At 44.8% G+C, this 19,327-nt stretch overlaps 1 protein-coding gene across 1 annotated transcript in view; it reads left to right on the top strand.

Moving 5' to 3' along the window:
* The window catches only part of PHLPP1 (PH domain and leucine rich repeat protein phosphatase 1), a gene marked incomplete at its 5' end in the record, with an annotated part of 232,168 nt that overhangs the window by 192,038 nt on the left and 20,803 nt on the right, over positions 1-19,327 (top strand). Inside the window, 2 exons of the mRNA XM_040264212.1 lie at positions 9,607-9,807; positions 12,845-13,007. Coding sequence (XP_040120146.1) covers positions 9,607-9,807; positions 12,845-13,007 — 364 coding nt within the window. The remainder of the gene's footprint in view (positions 1-9,606; positions 9,808-12,844; positions 13,008-19,327) is intronic.

Raw genomic sequence — 19,327 nt, 5'->3', positions numbered from 1 at the left:
GGGCAGCTTTAACGAGCTTGTTCCATAGGCCGCCCTCCTGGCCCCTGGGGGCGGGAACTGCCGCGAGGACTGTTGCCTCGTGGCCCTCCATTGGTCCCCCGTGTTGCCTAGGCTGTAAAGTCCCAAATGCACAGGGCTGACTGTATGAGCTGGAATATTTCTAGTTACACAGTGTGAAAACCTTAGGACCCGAATCAAGCCTCTGAAGGAGGACCCTGCTACCCAGAGGGGCAGAGGAAGCCGAGCCTACAGGTGAGAACTAAAGGCGTTTGGGCAGAAACGCCTTTGTCTGAATCCACAGGCCTGTCCAGGGCCAGCTTTGTTTTGAAAAGTCAGCGCTGTCTCGGGGATGTAGGCAGCCTCTGCGGGTCTTGGGAGGAGGGCAGGCCATGTTCGATGCGGCTGTAGCCCGGGAGTGCTCTGGAGTAAGGGGCCGAGGGAACTGGGAACGGCAGGCGTCCTGCTTCTGTCCTGCGAGAGAGAAGCAAATGACCCAAAGGGGCCGAAGTGAGAAATGCCCCAGGAGGCATGCTGCCCTCGAGTTCCGAGTGCGATAGCTGCGTCTCCAGGCTCCTGTTGCCACTGACCTTGTGGTCCTCACTCAGTCAGCAAGTCCGGGAGGTCTGAGTCTCTGGGGCAGACTGGCTTATGAAAAGGGTGGGTTAAGTCGATGAGATCTTTTTTGAACAACGTTCTTGTATTATCTCACTTGTTGAAAGACAAGAAAAACAGAACTTTTAAAAATTGAAACATGGTTGACTTACAATATTATATTAGCTTAAGGTGTACAACAGCATAGTGATTCAATTAATTTTTGTAGATGACATGCTGTACAAAGTTATGATGAAAACACGGATTTTATTCCCTCTATTGTACCATACTATTTACTGCATGTTCAAGGGTTAATACTTTACTTATCCCATTTCCAAAACCTAAGTAATTGAGGTTTTATCTATCTACTTTAAGATTTTTTAATTGAGATTAATTAAGATTTTACGTTGAGGCATAATTTACATTCAGGAAAATGTAGGGATAGAGTATATTTGGCTTGATTAGTTTAAAGGGAAGGAGTAAACTACTACCGACATTGTTGGGAGTAGGTCAACCTGAAGAAACGGAGCTTAAAGTATTAAAAGAGGGTTTTCTAGGAGACAATCATCACAAGCCCCTTGCAGGTGGTTTCAGCTGTGATTTGTTTTAATTTACTTGGTTCAGGATGACTGGTGTCTTACTGACCTTGTCGGTTTATGTCACTGGGCTGGGTGCTGCCGGAAATTGAAAAATGACTAATCCTCAAGGTACTTACAGCCTAACACCGAGCTTAAAATAGCTGCACAATAAACTAATAAAACGTGGGGTTAGAGGGAAAAGAAGACTGTAAACGCTGGGGTTGGTTTTCATTTAGGCTCTGGTATGAAGAGCAGCGTTCTGTTGTATATGCAGAGCTTTGTACCTGGCAGATGGCTCCAGGCAGCGATGAAACCGCTTCAGTTCTCCTTCCATTCAGTTTGCTTCCTAGTACAAATCTTGAAAAATACATGTAGATGCTCACTTTTTCTTTCTCTCTTTTTTCCTGGTAATAAATTATTGTTACCAGTTCTGTGGTTATGTAACTGAGGAAAAGGCCTGGATATGTAAGTCTTCATAAGTTAAAAATGGTTTAGTTTGTCCTCTAAATAGAACTTGTGCTTGGAAGCTTCATGAGGAGTCAGAAAAACATGTTTTATTGGAGAGAGCAAAAGGTTGAACTCTCTTTCTAGGGAGATTTCTTTAGCTCTGAATCTTGCTGCTAAAACACAGTGTCATGGTTTTAATTGCATAATATTGTCTGTGAGATATTACAGCTTTGGGATGGTGTCTTTTGATCTGCTTGACCTGGTAGCAGTTAACTGGAGAAGAGAGAGGAATCTAAATTAAATGACTTGCAATGATATCCTCGGCTTCCTCTGAGAATTTCAGGCCAGTTTTTCCCGCCATACTATTATTTGTTTTTGGCCATGCTGGGTCTTCGCTGCTGCTGGGGCTCTCCCCTGGTTTGGGGAGCGGAGGATGCTCTTGGCTGCGGTGAATGGCTTCTCGGTGCTGTGGGTCCCCCGTTGCAGAGCACGGGTCTAGGGCACGCCAGCTCAGCAGCTGTGGCTCCAGAGCACCTTCAGACTGATTGTATTAAAATTCTTATGACTTGAAAAGATGCTCAACATCACTCATTATTAGAGAAATGCAAATCAAAACCACAATGAGGTACCACTTCACACCAGTCAAAATGTCTGCGATCCAAAAATCTGCAAGCAATAAATGCTGGAGAGGGTGTGGAGAGAAGGGAACCCTCCTACACTGTTGGTGGGAATGCAAACTAGTACAGCCACTATGGAGAACAGTGTGGAGATCCCTTAAAAAATTGCAAATAGAACTGCCTTATGACCCAGCAATCCCACTGCTGGGCATACACACCGAGGAAACCAGAATTGAAAGAGACACATGTACCCCAATGTTCATCGCAGCACTGTTTATAATAGTCAGGACATGGAAACAACCTAGATGTCCATCAGCAGATGAATGGATAAGAAAGCTGTGGTACATATACACAATGGAGTATTACTCAGCTGTTAAAAAGAATACAGTTGAATCAGTTCTGATGAGATGGATGAAACTGGAGCCGATTATACAGAGTGAAGTAAGCCAGAAAGAAAAACACCAATACAGTATACTAACACATATATATGGAATTTAGAAAGATGGCAATGATGACCCTGTATGCAGGACAGCAAAACAGACACAGATGTGTATAGCGGACTTTTGGACTCAGTGGGAGAGGGAGAGGGTGAGATGATTTGGGAGAATGGCACTGAAACATGTATAATATCATGTAAGAATCGAATTGCCAGTCTATGTCCGATGCAGGATATGGCATGCTTGGGGCTGGTACACGGGGATGACCCAGAGAGATGTTGTGGGGAGGGGGGGTGGGAGGGGGGTTCATGTTTGGGAACACATGTACACCCGTGGTGGATTCATGTCAATGTATGGCAAAACCAATACAGAATTGTAAAGTAAAAAAAAAAAAAAAAACTCTTATAACTTGAATTAGCAGTTTAAGTTTATGAGTTTACTCTCCATGTTTTTCTTTGAATGTTGTGTCTTTTGACTTGCAGCTCAATAACTATAGACAGATGTGAAGTATGTTAGACCATATTTGCCAATAAATGGACTGTGATTTTGTATCTTGTGATCAAGACAGGACTTGGTTCTGTGAGGGAAACTGGCAGATATTCTAATCCGGATCTTAACTGGCCTAGTCCTCCCATCTTACTGAAGTTGAGAATTTTCTTGATGGAAACCCCCAAAAGAGTTTCAGATAATCCGTGTTCTTCAGCAGATGGACGGGAGTGGAGTGATATCCCCGTGGGTCACCGGGCTGGATGGCTGAGGTGCCACCGTCCTGCTGCTGCTCCTGAGAGCTTGGTGGAGGCTGGTTCCTGGGCCATTTTGCATTTGCGCTCTTATGTTGTGGCCAGAGAACTGCTGCTGATGAGATAAGTCTAATTAACAAAGGGCCCTTCATAGGAGAGTTACAGATTCCTGTGATAAGTGGAGATTAGGGTCTGCTTTTTTCCCCTGGTTGGAGCAAAACAAGGTATTTTCAGGGGATGGGAAGGAGGAGAGAGTGTATGTACAAATGAAGTATGTGGTGGTTATTAAAACATCCCCAGAATATTAGTCACATTACAGACCATAAGTTTTAGTGACTCAGACAGAATGGGTGTAAATATCAAAGGGACTAAAAGGGAATAGAAGATTTGGGAAGGCGTGATCAATTGACCATGACAACTGGTCCCTCTTGGCAAAGATAGAAAATTTCTGACATTTTGAAGAGCTAGATTGCCTGCATCATTTGTCCTGAGGGAAGAGAGCTCTCTTGTGAAGTTCTGATGTTTTGGTAGCCATAGTGAGATAAGACAGTGTCTGCCCTAGATGCCCTAGATTTCCTACTGAACGTGCGTTTTTCTGGCCATTTTCTCATTTCTACTGACTCAACTTGGCCAGTCATCAGGACTCTTAATTCTGTATAGATTTTTGAAGCCTTGTGTGCTGTGTTTCGTCATTCAGCACGCCCAACTCTTTGCAGCCCCATGGACCACTGCAGCCCGCCAGGTTCCTCTGTCCAAGGGGATTCTCCAGGCAAGAATACTAGAGTGGATTGCCATGCCCTACTCCACTGAAACCTTTACCCTGACCTAATTAATAAGAATATCTGGGAGGTAAAGTTGAGAATCACAGACCTTCCGGAATGAGAACATCACTTTTGTGGAATGATAAAACATCAAAAAATCTAAATTGAGAGACATTCCACAAAATGTACTTTTTTAAAGTGTCAAGGTCATTTGAAACAAATTACACTGATTAGAGGAGACGTATGAGGCACGATAAGGAAATGGAATGTGCAGTCCTCAGTTGGCTTCTGGGCGCGAGAGAGGACACTTGTGGGATGACTGGCTGAATCAGGGGAAGGTCTGCAGATTAGCTTACAGTGTCGCCTCAATGTTAGTTCGTAGTATAATTACGCTTAACTTTTAAAGTTAATCCTTTTTGAGTTCTTGTTCAGCAAGTCTTCCGTCTGTATGACCTTTGTTCCCTCGCTCCAAAGGCTTATGATCTTTATTGACCAAGCCAGGCATGTTTTCAGACCTTGCCAAATAATGTGTGCATTCTGTTAGGCTGTACGTATGTACTTTCTCTTCCCATGCAGTCTCACTATTAAGGGGTGTTGCTGTACAATGAATAATAGGCATCCTTTTTTCAAACTGGAAAGTGGGGATGTAGTAATTTAGTGGGTTTCTACCAGCACTTAAAAAATGGGATAGAAAATATCAGTGTAAGACAGAGTAAGGTTAAATACTGTTGCAAGAAACTTTTGTTTCTCTGTGTGTATTTTGCATCTTCACTGGGTGGTCATGTAAAACGCATGTTGTACTCTTAGTTGCCACTAGTGAAAGTTTGGAAGTCCCTGCTTTAAGAGCTACCAGTCTTTTGAAGATAGATGAAGTTGTAAAAGCACTGTGTGTTGTAGACACATCAGAAGTAATTTAGAGCATTTTGTTTGACACCTCTTAAGGATTTTGAGGGCCAGAAATCAGGGGGTTGTATAAAAGTTAAAGGATTTCACTGCATTTAGGGGTCTTAAGCTTTTTCATTTTTAATAGAACACAAGTCACAGTACCTATCTGCATGAAAAATAATTCCAGTGCAGAATAGCTGGTCTGCCTGCAAATACATGGATCTGTGGCGGCACCGATCCTGTGCTTCGCTTCCAGGACAGAATTTGGCTGTAAAATTTAAGGGTGTGCTGGGAATTGCTGGGGGAAAAAAGAAAACCAGAAGCAAAACAGAAAACCCTGGAGGAGCCAGAACAGACAGACAGAATGTGCCGGGGAAGAACAGAGGGATTTGTCCCCCTGCCGCCGTGGGCAGCTCTCCAGATGCTTCAGGGCAGGAATCCTGTGTGAGTGTCCTTCTCTACAGCGTCACACTCTCTGCTGAGGAAGGTTTGCATGCTCTGCTGCGTGTTCCGTTATTTTAGGGATGGAGTTGGAAGTGTGTGTGGTCTTCACACTGCCCAGCAGGTGCTCTGCGTGGCCTCCAGGGTTCTGGGGGAAGACGATATGAAAATGTCCTCAGGAAAATGCTTTATTATGTTTCAGTTACATTTTGGAGAATTGTATTAAGTAATCATGGGCTTTCTTGGGGCTTCCCTCGTGGCTCAGATGGCAAAGATCTCTGGGTCGGAAAGATCCCTTGGAGAAGGGAATGAGTACCCACTCCACTCTTCTTGCCTGGCAAATCCCATGGACAGAGGAGCCTGGCAGGCTGCAGTCCGTGGGGTTGCAGAGTCATACACGACTGAGCGACTGAACACTACCCCTTTCACATAGTGGGGTTTTTAAGACCAGTGAGATCCGAGTTTATTTCTGACTCTGCCACTAATTTCCCAAGTGGCGTTAGTGTCAAAGAACCTGCTGGCCAGTGCAGGAGACGAAAGACACACCGGTCTTTCAGAGCTTTCCTGGTGGCTGAAAATAGCAAAGATCCTGGGTTGAGAAGATCCCCTGGAGAAGGGAATGGCAACCCACTCTAGTATTCTTGCCTGGAGAATCCCATGGACAGAGGAGCTTGGCAGGCTACAGTCCATGGGGTCGAAGAGAGTTGGACATGGCTGAGCCCACGTGTGCACACACACAGCCACTAATTACTATTTAACAGCAGCCAAGTAATTTGACTTTTCTCAGCTTCAGTTTGCCTTCTGTGAAATGGAGCGGGGGCATCTTTGGATGGTGGGGGGATCAGATGAAACAGGAAATAGGAAAGAGCTACGGTCTCTACAGAGCACTTTACCGAAAGACGGCGATGAGATGCAACTGCTTTCCTCTGGTCTTTATGAGAGGGTTGGGTTGTGAAGAGGGTTCCATGGATCAAAGTCTTCATGGCGTATTAAACAATTCTTTTATGTAGTTACTGCAAAAATCTACAAGGGAGAAGCTTGAGGACGTTCTCCCATACCATACGGAGTTGATACCTAACTCAGTGCTTTAGGAATTTAACTCTCTGGAAGGTTTTGAAAGCAGAGGAGGGTAGGGTTTTACACCCTATTTATTGAGTAAAACTGTTATCCGGATTGGAGACATTTTACAGAATTAAAGCAGTTGCTCACTTTGATGGATGTAACACGTAGATGATTAAACCAGCTTGATCTGCCTTCTGCTGAAATGTGTGGCTGTGTGACAGGCGTGTTTATTTCTTGAAGGGCGGGCATTGAATTTAATTTCCCTGAGACGATTATAATCAGAAATGCTTTTAGGCCAGTTGTTTGCTCTGTGACCATTAACTAACAAGATGATTCAGTCAGGCTTGATTCAGTTCAAACTCAATCTTTCGAAACCAGCCATGTAGTTTCAACTTAGTTTTATTTCCTGGAGGGGTGGCATGTGGGATCCCCCCACTCAGTTTCCCATGAAGAGTGTATAAGCTTCAATACAGGCAAATTTCAACAAGATGAATAGACAAGTCTTTCTGGAAATCACTTCCGTGTTGTAAGGAGTTTTTAAATTCCTTTAGCAGTTTTCTAGGTGAGCATTCACTAGTCAATCTTTTTCCCTTTTTCAAAACAAATTTCCTTCTTTTTTTTCCTGGCCTAAAAATAATGCAAATATTCATGGGTTAATTTCTTTTCCTTTCATGGGTTTATAACTACATAGTTCCTAGAGAATTGTGTCTTAATGAGATTGTCAGAGTTTCTTAGTTGGCCCTATTCCAAAATGTTTTAGGGCAATGCATTTTAATGTTTTATAATTCTACACTGGAGAAATCCTAACAGGGTATTTAAGTCAGGTGATAAAATGAAAGTCATAAAAGTGCTTTAAAGAACTATGGCGCTGGAATGGGTTTCCTTCCTAGTTCAAAACCATTTCAGAAACTGCGTGAATGACCTTTATTTTCTTCTCTGTAGCACACACGACTGTAATTTCCCATGACTATTTATGGTCTGTACAGCCCTTTTCTAACTTCCTTTTTTTTCTTTTTTTAAATGTCAACGGAATACGTGTTTCTTTAATGGAAAATGTTCTATTTGGGGGAAGCTGCTTTTCCTTAGCTATGTTGTGGAGTTGTGTGTGTGTGTGTGTGTGTGTGCATGTGTGTGTGTAAGTAAGTGTGGGGGCTACAAGATCAGAGAGTATTGAATTAGTGGATTGAAAGCTTGGAACGACAGTCTTGGTGGTGACTCCTGAATACAGAACCTTCTTTTTATCCTCGATTAAAAATATCTGTACCTGTTATTCCAGAGTCTTTCTTTTTAAGGAAGATTTTATTCTTTTTTTAACTAAGGTATGGTAAAATAGTCCCGAATTGAATGCAGAATGTGTCAAACCTGGGTGGTTTTGAAATGAGAGAAAGTTGATTCATTGACAGAGTGGTTCGTTCCAGGTAGGGGCTGGGGAACAAGGCAGCCTTGGCCTTGGTGACCGTGGCAGGTGGGTCCTGTGGGCTGGACAGTCTCTGTGCTCGGTCACTGTGGCCCCACAGCAGCGCGCCCGTGCTGGAGATCACCGGGACGCAGGAGGGTTGTCTGTCTGCCCAGGTCCTGCTCCGCCCTTTGCTTCCCTTTTCAGTGACTGGGAGCCTGATCCCAGCAAGGATTCTCTTTCAGTTCTCCAGCTTTGCATTTTGCTTTTATCTGTGTTTCCCAGTAACTAAGGAAGTATTATAGTTTTTGACAATTTTAGTTATTGGAGAAGGAAATGGCAACCCACTCCAGTGTTCTTGCCTGAAGAATCCCAGGGATGGGCGGGATCTGGTGGGCTTCCGTCTATGGGGTCGCAGAGTCGGACACGACTGAAGCGACTTAGCAGTAGCAGTAGTTATCTCAAGTATAAAAACATTCTTCATAGTTTGGCTGCTGTTCACACAATCATTTGGGTTACTGATAGCATATATTAATATATGTTTCCATGTAAATTTTATTAAAGTATAATATAAATACAGAAATGGGACCATAAGTATGAAAGTGTCAGTTGCTCACTCGTGTCCAATTCTTTGCAACCCCATGGACTGTAGCCTACCAGATTCTCTGTCCGTAGAGTTCTCCAGACAAGAGTACTGGAGTGAGTAGCCCATTTCCTTCTACTGCAAGTATAGTACTTGATAAATTTTCTCAAAGTGAACACACTCATGTGACCAGTACCCAGATTAAGAACCAGAATGGTATCATACTGGAAAAATTAGAAGCTATCTTGTAGACACTGCCTCCCTTCCCTGACTTTTAATATTGCAGATTAGTTTTGCCTGATTCTGGCCTCTGTAATTACGGAATCGTGCAGTGTATCCTGTTACCTGGATTCTCTTATTAGTATCATATTTTTTAGATTCATCCTATTGATACATGTAGTTCTTCATTTTCACTACTATATAGTATTCCATTATTTTACTACAGAACAAATTATCTCTTGCAGTTGTGAATATAAGTCAGTAAAATACGGTTTGTATACCATACTGAAAAGGACTTAGTCACTGTATGATATAGTTATATTGTGACCTAACATCGATTGTTTTATTGCTGTGAAAACTCTTTTATTTTAAAATAGGCAATTGTGTTTCTCTTCCTTAAGACAGAACATTAGCTTTACCTTATCACTCTCCTTTCTACGCCCCACCAGCTATAAAATATGACTTCCTTTTTCTTGTGTACTTTCATAAAAATTTATTTCGAGGGAATTCCCTGGCAGTCCAGTGGTTAGGACTCCGTGCTCCCACTGCAAGGGGCAAGGGTTCCATCAGGGAGCTCAGATCCTGCGAGCCACACATTGTGGCCAGGAAAAACAAAGTTGATCTCTGTCTCTTTGTAGTTAACACATTCAGGTAATTATTGTGTTCAGTATAGATTGTGGAGTTATATATCTATATGCCTGCCAAAGCTAAAGCCTGTCTTTAAATTCGTGTTTCCAAACCCAGTCTCCAGTAGGGCAGGTGTCCCTCAGGAAGCTCCTGGGTTTGCTGAGGATTCTGGAGCGGAGCTCTGGCTTCTCAGCATGGTCTTGTTGTCTTTTGTCTTTGTAGCCTGAGATTCCTGAATGCATCTGCAAACAAACTGGAAACCCTCCCTCCAGCCACACTTTCAGAGGAGACCAGCAGCATCTTACAGGAGTTGTATTTGACGAATAACAACCTCACAGATAAATGTGTGCCCTTGTTAACCGGACACCCCCATCTCAAGATTCTTCACATGGCCTATAACCGACTGCAGAGTTTTCCCGCAAGGTAACAGAAGTTTGCAGAGTGACGTCTTTCGTTGCATTTCTGAAAATGGGTTCAGAGATGGAAAGGCAAAAACTAAAATGTTTGGTTTCCAAATAGTGTAAAGCTTTTTCCTCTTTTCTGTTAAGCCATCATCAATGTTCCGCTAAAGAGGAATGTGTTTAGTTTTCTAATATGAATGTATCCAAGGACCCAGTTGCTAGACTGCTCTTATGATTTTGAAACAAAGTATGTTATTTACAAGGTATGTTTTTCTTTTGCTTCCTATTAACCAGTCAACTTAATTTAAAAAAATTAGCATAGTATGGTGAGTGAGAATTAGAACGTTAAGGAGGAACCTGAAGGTTCTTAATTAGCTAATGGCTTTGTATTTGGGTTCATGGTATAAAAAGCAGCAGCGGCTCATTTGACTGTAGAAACTGTGACACTGGAAATAATTTATGGCTCTCAGAAAACTCCACTTTTAAGTCGATTGTAATCTGGGAAACAGTAGCAGTGCACCTTGCCTTGGATGAATCTGCACGCTGAGCCTGCTGTGGAGGACCTGCTCTGCTTCCGGCTCATTGGCACTTATCCGTTTAAGAAGTCAGGTCCTGGAACTCACACCCACACATCAAAGAAGCAAGCGCTAACCCCTGTGGTATTCTGCTGTCAACTGCAGCTTAGCACTGGGCCAGAGCCGGATGCTGGCCCAGCCTCCCTCTGTGGCCGTCAGGGTCCGCAGTCTGTTGGAGCCCTTACTAAACGGGGAGGCCCACATATGCATCGACGTCTAGTGTTGCTCTGTCTCGTAGTGTACGTTTATTTTCTCCTGCGCATTTGATGTTGATGTTTAAGTTTTTCTTTCTTTTTTCTTTTTAATTGTTATGTATTTTTCTTTTACTATGGAACGAGGTGATATTTTTAGAAGAAAACCTGGTAGTCCCATAAGAGTCACACCCCTGGAAGGGCTCCCCATCCCCTGTGAGGTGGTTAGTGACCAGGCATGGCAGCCCCTCAGGCTCTGAGGGTTCCCCCGAGCGACCCAGGCCACTGGTGACTGCCCTAAATACAGAAACTTGGGTTTTTTTACACCTTCATTCTATGTTGAGGCATGGAAATTTCTTTAACATTTTCTTCCTTGGGCCTGATTTCCATATTTTGAATCTGTCATGCCTGTTGCTTATTGATTTCTTCCCATTTTCTTTTCAAAATATGTGACATATTCAAATAACAATCTCTTACAAATTCGTGCTGTCAGAGACGGATTACTTCACAGTCAGTACATACAGGGGTGCTTGTAGCGTACCCTAACACCATGTTGAATGTTTATGATATTAAAAGATTTGATTTCATAAGGTGAAAACTTAGTTCTTGTATCTTTGCTATATATCTTCAAGTAATCAAATAAAGTAACTTTATGTTTGAGAGATAACAGAAGGGCAGTAAAGGGTTTCTTGCTAAATTGTTCGGATGGTTTATTGTGACAAGTGAAACTTCAGCAGGCAGGTAAGATACCAATAACTGTGGTGACTGTTAAGACTCCAGCGTCACCTGCGGTGGAAAAGGGGTCAGAGGAGTGACAGATGCGTGTGGGGCTGGGGGTGGGGGCGGGGGAACTTTCCCCGTCTAGATTTACAGAAAAAACAGGAAGCCCCCAACTCTGGAATTTTTTCTTTATTTGGTTACTGTCATTGTTGATTAATATAACAAATGTTAATTCTAGACTATAAGGTTAATTCTAGACTGTACAGTCCATGGGATTCTCCAGGCCGAACACTGGAGTGGGGAGCCTTTCCCTTCTCCAGGGCATCTTCCCAACCCAGGGATCGACCCCAGGTCTCCTGTGTTACAGGTGGATTCTTCACCAGCTGAGCCACCAGGGAAGTTATATTCGGGTATGTTATGGTAAAGTCAGAAAGGTGCTTCCTTTGTAGATTTTAGCAGAAGTTGAGAGAAATGTCTTTGGGTACAGACTGAATTTGGCTCAGCCAGAAGATCTCTCGGTGGCTCAGACAGTGAAGAATCCACCTGCAAGGCGGGAGACCTGGGTTTGATCTCTGGGTGGGGAGGGTTCCCTGGGGAAGAGAATGACTACCCCCTCCAGTGTTCTTGCCTGGAGAACTCCATGGACAGCAGAGCCTGGTGGGCTACAGTCCACGGGGTCTCGAAGAGTCAGACACGACTGAGTGACTGACACACTCACGCAGACGGTCTCGAGGGATCCGGATGGCCCGTCCGCATTCTCCTCGTCACCGCCACTTGGTAATCACATGTAATGTCGGAGGAGTTTGGGGAGTGGGTTTCGGGAGAAAGCATATCTTCACATAAGCCTTCCCTCTTCTCCTCTGTATCCCCTTGAGATCTCAGTACCAGTACAAAGAAACCCTACTCTTACACTAAGCTCTTTAAAGCACATATACTGGATTAATGCAGACTTTTGACCCATTTGAGTAGGATTTTCACTGAAGTTCAGACTAAGCCACATAGCAAAGTGATTGTTACCAGGATAACTTAATTCACACACGGAGTTTTAATAGGAAAAGGACATCCGTTTTTCTTCTTGTTGCCAATTTAAAGAGTTGAAGCTAAGACTTTTTGTTTTGTAGTAAGAAAAGCGTGTGTGTTAGTTTCTCAGTCGTGTCTAGCTCTCTGTGACCCCGTGGACTGTAGCCCACCAGGCTCCTCTGTCCTTGGAATTCTCCAGGCCAGAATGCTGGAGTGGGTTGCCATTTCCTACTCCAGGGGATCTTCCTGACCCAGTGATTGAACTCAGGTTTCTTGCGTCTCCTGCATTGCAAGCAGATTCTTTACTGTCTGTGCCACCAGGGAAGCCCCTGTAGTAAGAAAGGAGGTGTTAAAATACTTTGATCCTCAAAAACAAGTGAAAAAGTGATTCAGCAAATCATTTGTTAAAATGATTCCGAGTGAATCTTCAAAGAATCTTCAGGCTAAATTACCCTTTGGTTCTCATGATCTATTATTAGTATTTTCTTTTTAAATTTCTTTCTAGTTGTTTTGTGACTTGCCCACCTTGGATTTTTTTTTTTTTTTTTTTTAGTAAAATGGCAAAACTAGAGGAACTTGAAGAGATTGACCTCAGTGGGAATAAACTGAAGGCTGTCCCGACGACCATCATGAGCTGCAGACGCATGCACACAGTGACTGCTCACTCCAACTGCATCGAAGTCTTCCCTGAGGTTATGCAGCTCCCGGAGATAAAGGTGGGTGGCCGAGCCCGTGACCCCCAGGCATCAGGCCGCAGACGTGCTTCCTGTGAGTCACCGGCTCCGGATGCTGGCTCCCCCTGGGTTTCCTTGGAGTGAAGACGCCTCTGTTGTTCTTGCTCCATCCTCCTCGCTGCTGGGCCACACTGCTGAGCTGGCCGAGGGGGGAAACCAGAAAACAAGAAGCCCTGGGCTGGGAGTGGGGAAGGTGGCTCAGAGGCCAAGAGTCTGCCTGCAGAGACACGGGAGGCTGGGAAGACGCCCCGCAGGAGGGAACAACACCCACTGCAGTGCTCTTGCCTGGGGGCCCCATGGACACAGGAGCCTGGTGGGCTACTGTCCGTGGGGTCACAAGGGATCAAACACTACTTGCGACTAGACATCAGCCACGTAGCCGCCTCACTCATTCCCATCTGTCTAACAGTACCTGTCGCACCTTTTTCCAGGGTGTCTCAGAGACTGAGCCAGGCGTGATAGGAGTTTGAAAGAGCCAGCAGCACCCCGCACCCCACACCCCAATTAAACAGCAGCGTCCCCTCGGCAGTGTGGCGTAGTAGTGATTCCCTGTGCAGATGTAGTCTCACTGCTGTTTCAAGACCAGACGTGCTTTAGTTGAATGGCGCTGGCAGAACAAGTAGTATTTCCCATTTGGTAGGCGAGGACGCTGAGGTGCTGCCGAAGAAGGTGGTCTGTGTCAGTGAAGATGGCAGCCTGGTGGCAGAGGCTTTCTACACCTCATGACTGTGAGCAGTCTCATGGGACAAAACTAGTTCACTAGCAGGAACGTCATCTAACAGTTTTTTTCAGGGGGGCGGGGGCCGGTGTGCAAAGTGTTCTTGCCTGGAGACTCCCAGGGACAGCGGAGCCTGGTGGGCTGCCGTCTGTGGGGTCGCATAGAGTCGGACACGACTGAAGCGACTCAGCAACAGCAGCAAAGAGTAAGAAGTTCTTTCATTTGTGTCTCAGCATTTCTGATGATTAGTTTTATGCTTAATAAAGAAAGAAAACTCTGATTATAGACTCAGGATATGTTCTGATCTCCTAAAAAGGAACAAATGTCATCCTGTTTGAAGTCACTTTGAATAGCATGAACGATTTTTCATCACAGGAGTACATTACGTGGTTGAGGTGTGTACGAGCCATGTGATAAGTGTGTGTGTTTGCTTTAGGCCATGAAGTATTTTACTTTGAGCACTGTAATCTCATATATGACTGTGGCATTTTAGAATACTTAACTGAAAACTCGCAGAATTCTTTCTTTTTTTTTGCCATGCTGTCTAGCTCGCGCGGTCTTAGTTCCCCGGCCGGGGATGCAACCCGGACCCCCGCAGTGGAGGCACAGTCTTAACCACTGCACCACCGGGGAAGTCCCAGAAGTATTCTATTTTTACTTGATAGTACTTTTTTCAGTCGGTTAAGAGGGGTGGGCTTCTGAAAGGAATAGATCTAGAGTTGGAATCCAGCTCAAAGTCACTTAACTGTTCTGTTTCCTCATCTGCACAGTGAGGGAAAGAGCAGCACAGAGTCGCAGTGTTGCTGTGAGGACGAAGTGGAACAGAGCACGCAGAGAATCTGAGAGAGGAGGAAGGACTCTGGCGAGGGCACACCGTGTGCACCACTGTTAGTGACGAGGCCTCCACAGGGCTCGGCTCTGATGCTGGTTATACGGAGCAACTGTCTTGGCTGATGAGCAGCAGAATCCAGGAAGCCTGTCACTTAAGCACAGGCTTCTCTGATTCCAGCACAGGAGCTGTGCTGACAGCTGAGCCTGCCGGGGGCTGCTTGCCGGCCGATCCTGGGAGGGGGTATGGTGTGTCTCGGGGGTTCATTAAACAGGGCCCTGTGCACCCCAGCCTCACGGTTAACCTCCCGTGCGCTGCTCTTATTTTCTGCACCTGTCTTTTAATGTTCTTGAACTCTTAGTTGTAGATTCTTTTGTTTTTAAGCATCTGGTTTCAAATGCAGATGGACATTTACAGTTTTCAAGTGTCGACTAGGTTTTGCACGATGTGAATGTTGTCCTGCAAAAGCAGACTTTCTCTTCGGCCCTTGCTCCTTGCCTGGGCTCCCGGCTTCAAGTCGGCACATTGTGTCTCGTTTCACCCCTTCCCTGCGTCTGCCCTCTGTGCCCTGCTTGACGCCCCTGCGTTGGGAGTGTGTGTGGCCGGAGCTGCACCAGTGGCTTGCAGGGTCTCAGTTCCTCCCTTAGGGTTTAAACCCAGGGCTCTGGCAGTGAAAATGCAGGGTCCTAGCCACTGGACCACCAGGGAAGTCCTACGGCCACTTTTAAAACTTTACTTTTGGTATTATTTTTAATAGGTTTTTTTTAATCCCAGATATTATATCTTGGCATTTTCCTTATGTTAAAAATGCCCAGTCTTTCTGATCCAGCAGTCCCATGACCAAGAGATGTTTTGTTGTTGGGGTTTTATTTCAGGGGGGTGTCGGTGATGAGCAGTATCCAGTATCCTTTACATACAAAAGTATGAATTTTGCAGCCCTGGACAGGTAGTGTTATTGAAAAAGTAATAGTTACATTGTTTGAGAACTCTGGATTGATATTTTAGTGTTATTTCATATGAGAAACAATTCATTCATATTTCATATGAGACTATTTTAAGTAGCTATGTAAGTCTTTACACACATTTAAACCATCCAAGAGGAAATTCCTGGTAAAGTAGTGGCTGCAAACAAATGACAAAACACCTGAGTTGTCACTGCCAACTACTGAGCCCTGAAGCATGTCTTTAATGTAAAAGAAATCATTCTTTATAAGTGGAAATATGCTGGTGCTGCTGAGTCGCCTCAGTCGTGTCCGACTCCGTGCGACCCCGTAGACGGCAGCCCCGCAGACCCCCGCGGCCCCACGAGTCTCCAGGCAAGAGCACTGCAGTGGGCGGCCATGGCCTTCTCCAGTGCATGGAAGTGAAAAGTTAAAGGGAAAGTGAAGTCGCTGTCACGTCTGACTCAGCGACCCCATGGACTGCAGCCTACCAGGCTGCTCTGTCCATAGGACTTTCCAGGCAAGAACACTGGAGTGGGGTGCCATGGCCTTCTCTAGCCTATGTTAAAATTTTGTTGTGATCCAGATGGTCAGAATCCATCTGCCTGCAGTGCAGGAGACCCAGGTTTGATCCCTATGTTTGGAGGGAAGATTCCCCTGGACAAGCAATGGCAACCAACCCCAGTATTCTTGCCTGAAGAATCCCATGGACAGAGGAGCCTGGCAGGCTGCAGTCCGTGGGTTGGCAAAGAGTTGGACGTGACTGAGTGACTGACACTAGTAATCCTAGATTATATTCTTAATGCTTCTTGAAAATAAAGTACAGTAATTGTAAGATGTTTCATAAAAAGTGTTAAAATTATTGCAATTATAAACATTAGCAGATAACATAAGTTATAGAAGAATGAAGTACTGCTATATTTAGCTAGTTCTCTGTGAGCAGTCTCATCTTTTAAGATATTAAAGGAGAGAGCTTGTTCACAGCTTTGTTACCAAAGCTTTAAAACCAATTATCATTTAAAAGGATAAACAAGTTTTCTTACTAAAATATATATACTAAAATGTAATTTTTGAAACTTGTAAAATTAGGCCATTATTCGCATACCCCTAGAACAGAGACCACATGTCTCCCCTAATCTTGGGTAAAACGTAGGTGTAGGCTTGCCTCATTTTGGTGCATTCAGCAAGATCTCGCAGAGTGATCGTCAGGCAAGAAGGTGGGCCAGAAGGTCATATAAGTTAGTAGGAAAAAAGTTGACTTTTTAGAGTTTTCTGGTGCGCTCAAGTGTACCCAGTCATAGAAGCTTTGTTCCCTAGGATTACCGTCTTCACCATTGTTTGGCACTTTCTTCCAAACCCACCACCAGCCCTATGTCTGGAGCAGGTCATGTTCTGTTCTGATTCTAAAATAGACACACCTCCTTCTGGGCACAGATCCACCGTCAATCAGCTAGAGAGGAAAGCCTGGCCCTCGAGTCACCACGTCAGGCAGGCTCGGCTTGGCTGGTCCCGGCCGACATCCTCATCTAGGCCCCCAGTGCTGGCAGCCCAGGGAGCAGGGGAGCTGCCTGGGTGGCCCTCGCCCTTCTCACCCAGGGCCCCCTCACCTCACTCCACGGCCACCACGTTGATAGTGTAGGAGCTTTGCAACAAAACCCAAGCTCCTCATTGAATTACTTCCAATTAGTGACATATTCCTGCTGTTTCTGAAGTGTGGTTTAAGCAGGTGAAATTCATGTGTGACACAGCAGATGAAATTTAAACACCAGATACCAGCAACTTTTGTCAAATTTTCCATTTTCCTGAAGAGTCCTGATTCTGGCCACCAGGTGAACAGCATATTTTAAAATGTTTTAAGTTCTCCCCAGAAGGTTCTTTTCGTGTTTGTGCTGTGAAGTAATAAGCCATTTGGATACGTTGAGTGACGTCATCTCTAGGACTGTTGTTTTCACTGGGAAATGGAGCACTAAGCGTGTTTAACATGCCACAATCTTGAGGACAATGGATCCAGGAAGCTGAATTTCCCTTGGAATCGAGCCATGTTGTTGCTGAAGTGGGAAGAGAGCGAGAGAACCAGCTCAGTCGTAAAACACAAAGCGATGGGCCAAAGCGGGTGAAAGAAGAGGCATAAAGTCTTCAGAGAGGAGGGCAAGGGAAGTAAAGACACGCCAGGGACCAGGTAGCTGGCAGTTCGGGTTGGTGCCATCTATGGGGTTGCACAGAGTCGGACACGATTGAAGCGACTTAGCAGCAGCGTTAGCAGCTGACCTTCTAGACTTAACAGGTCACCCAGGAACTGAAATATCCAAAAACCAGGAAGCAGGAACAATTGTCTTTCTGGTCCTGGAGTCTGGGTATTCGTTATTTAGGAATTCTAACCTTTGGAGAATCTGGCACCCATTCCTGTTTGGAACAAAAGCTTCGGAAAAGGCATGATGCAGTGTCTCCCAGGACAGGGCCGCTGAAGCTGCTTTTCTCTCTGCCTCCCTGGCCACACAGCCCACAGGAAATCTGGGCCTGAACAGTCTCTCTCTCAGAGTCGGGGTAAAGTATTAACTCACACAGATTGGTTTGTTTTTTTTAACTCACGTTTGAAAAATTATTTCAGCAGGTCTTTTAAGCACAAAGCCACACCCTTTCCAGCCAAATACTGCCTCCGTCTTATGAAGTGGGCTGTGTGTACATGCAGATAGATAGCTGGCCCTCTGAGAGTCCTGTGTGTGAAAAGCGTCCCTTCAGAGGTGCCCCGGGGAGAGGAGCGCTTGTGGCCGTGCGTCCTCAGAGAGCGCGGCGGGCAGTGGGCACTGCCAGGGTCTCGACAGTCTCCTGTCCACAGGGAGAAGAGGTGAGGTCACACGCCCTGAAGTCTGGAATAGGACCTGCAGTCATCTGTAAACTTCTGTGACGTCTCCTTTCTGATCTAAAATTACATGCTAATTTTGTGCTCTACTCTGTTACCATGTCTTTTAGTTTTAAGATAGAAGTGAAGGCTCCATTGTCTTCTAAGTAACACCGATGCCCCCAGGTGTCCTGGTGTCCTGTGACTCTGTGATACACCACTGGGTCTCCCCAAGGGCACACATAACCAATTTCAAGAAGAAATGACGGAAAGGAATTGCTTAGCTTATATATAGGATGCATTTCATTAAAGTCAGATTTTAGAAATAGTTTTGGTGTTTAAGGGAATTTACTATTTGCAGGAATGGAATAGTAATTGGTGGACTGAGGATTTTTTTTGAAAAAAGTTTTACCCTGATGGTCATTTTTGTCAAGGTGTTGCCAACAAGGTTTCCTAAATCTAAAATCCAGTTGAGAAAAATCAGAGATACTGTGTATAAACTTAAAAGGAAGGGCCTTTACAAATTAATGGAGAAGGGAATGGCAACCCGTCCAGTATTCTTGCCTGGAGAATCCTACGGACAGAGGAGCCTCGTGGGCTGCAGTCCCTGGGATTGCAGAGAGTCAGACACAGCTGACCAATTAACACTTCTACAAAGTGAAGTTCTTCTTTTGCTTATTCAGTCAACAAGCATTTGTGGAAGACTATTAAAAGAACAGGAAATAGTGCTTGTAAGCAAAGCACTTACTATCTGTGCTAACACCAGAGGTTGGCACCAGATAGCAAAGTCCTGTAATTTTTAGGAATAAACCTCCTTCAGCGTGTACAACTATATTGGGGGTGTTTCTCTGCTCAATCTGCCCTTAATGGAGTGAGTTGCTTCTCATGCAGAAGCAGTCACATTAAAAACATACCAGTTCCTTTGCAGTGCTGCTTACTCTAGACTGAATCTAGCCTAACCATGCACATTGCAGT

This window comes from Oryx dammah, unplaced genomic scaffold (assembly GCF_014754425.2).
Source record: "Oryx dammah isolate SB20612 unplaced genomic scaffold, SCBI_Odam_1.1 HiC_scaffold_22, whole genome shotgun sequence".
NCBI classification, from domain to species: domain Eukaryota; kingdom Metazoa; phylum Chordata; class Mammalia; order Artiodactyla; family Bovidae; genus Oryx; species Oryx dammah.
The sequence above is the reverse complement of the archived record's forward strand: the minus strand, read 5'-3'. Positions and strand labels throughout refer to the sequence as shown.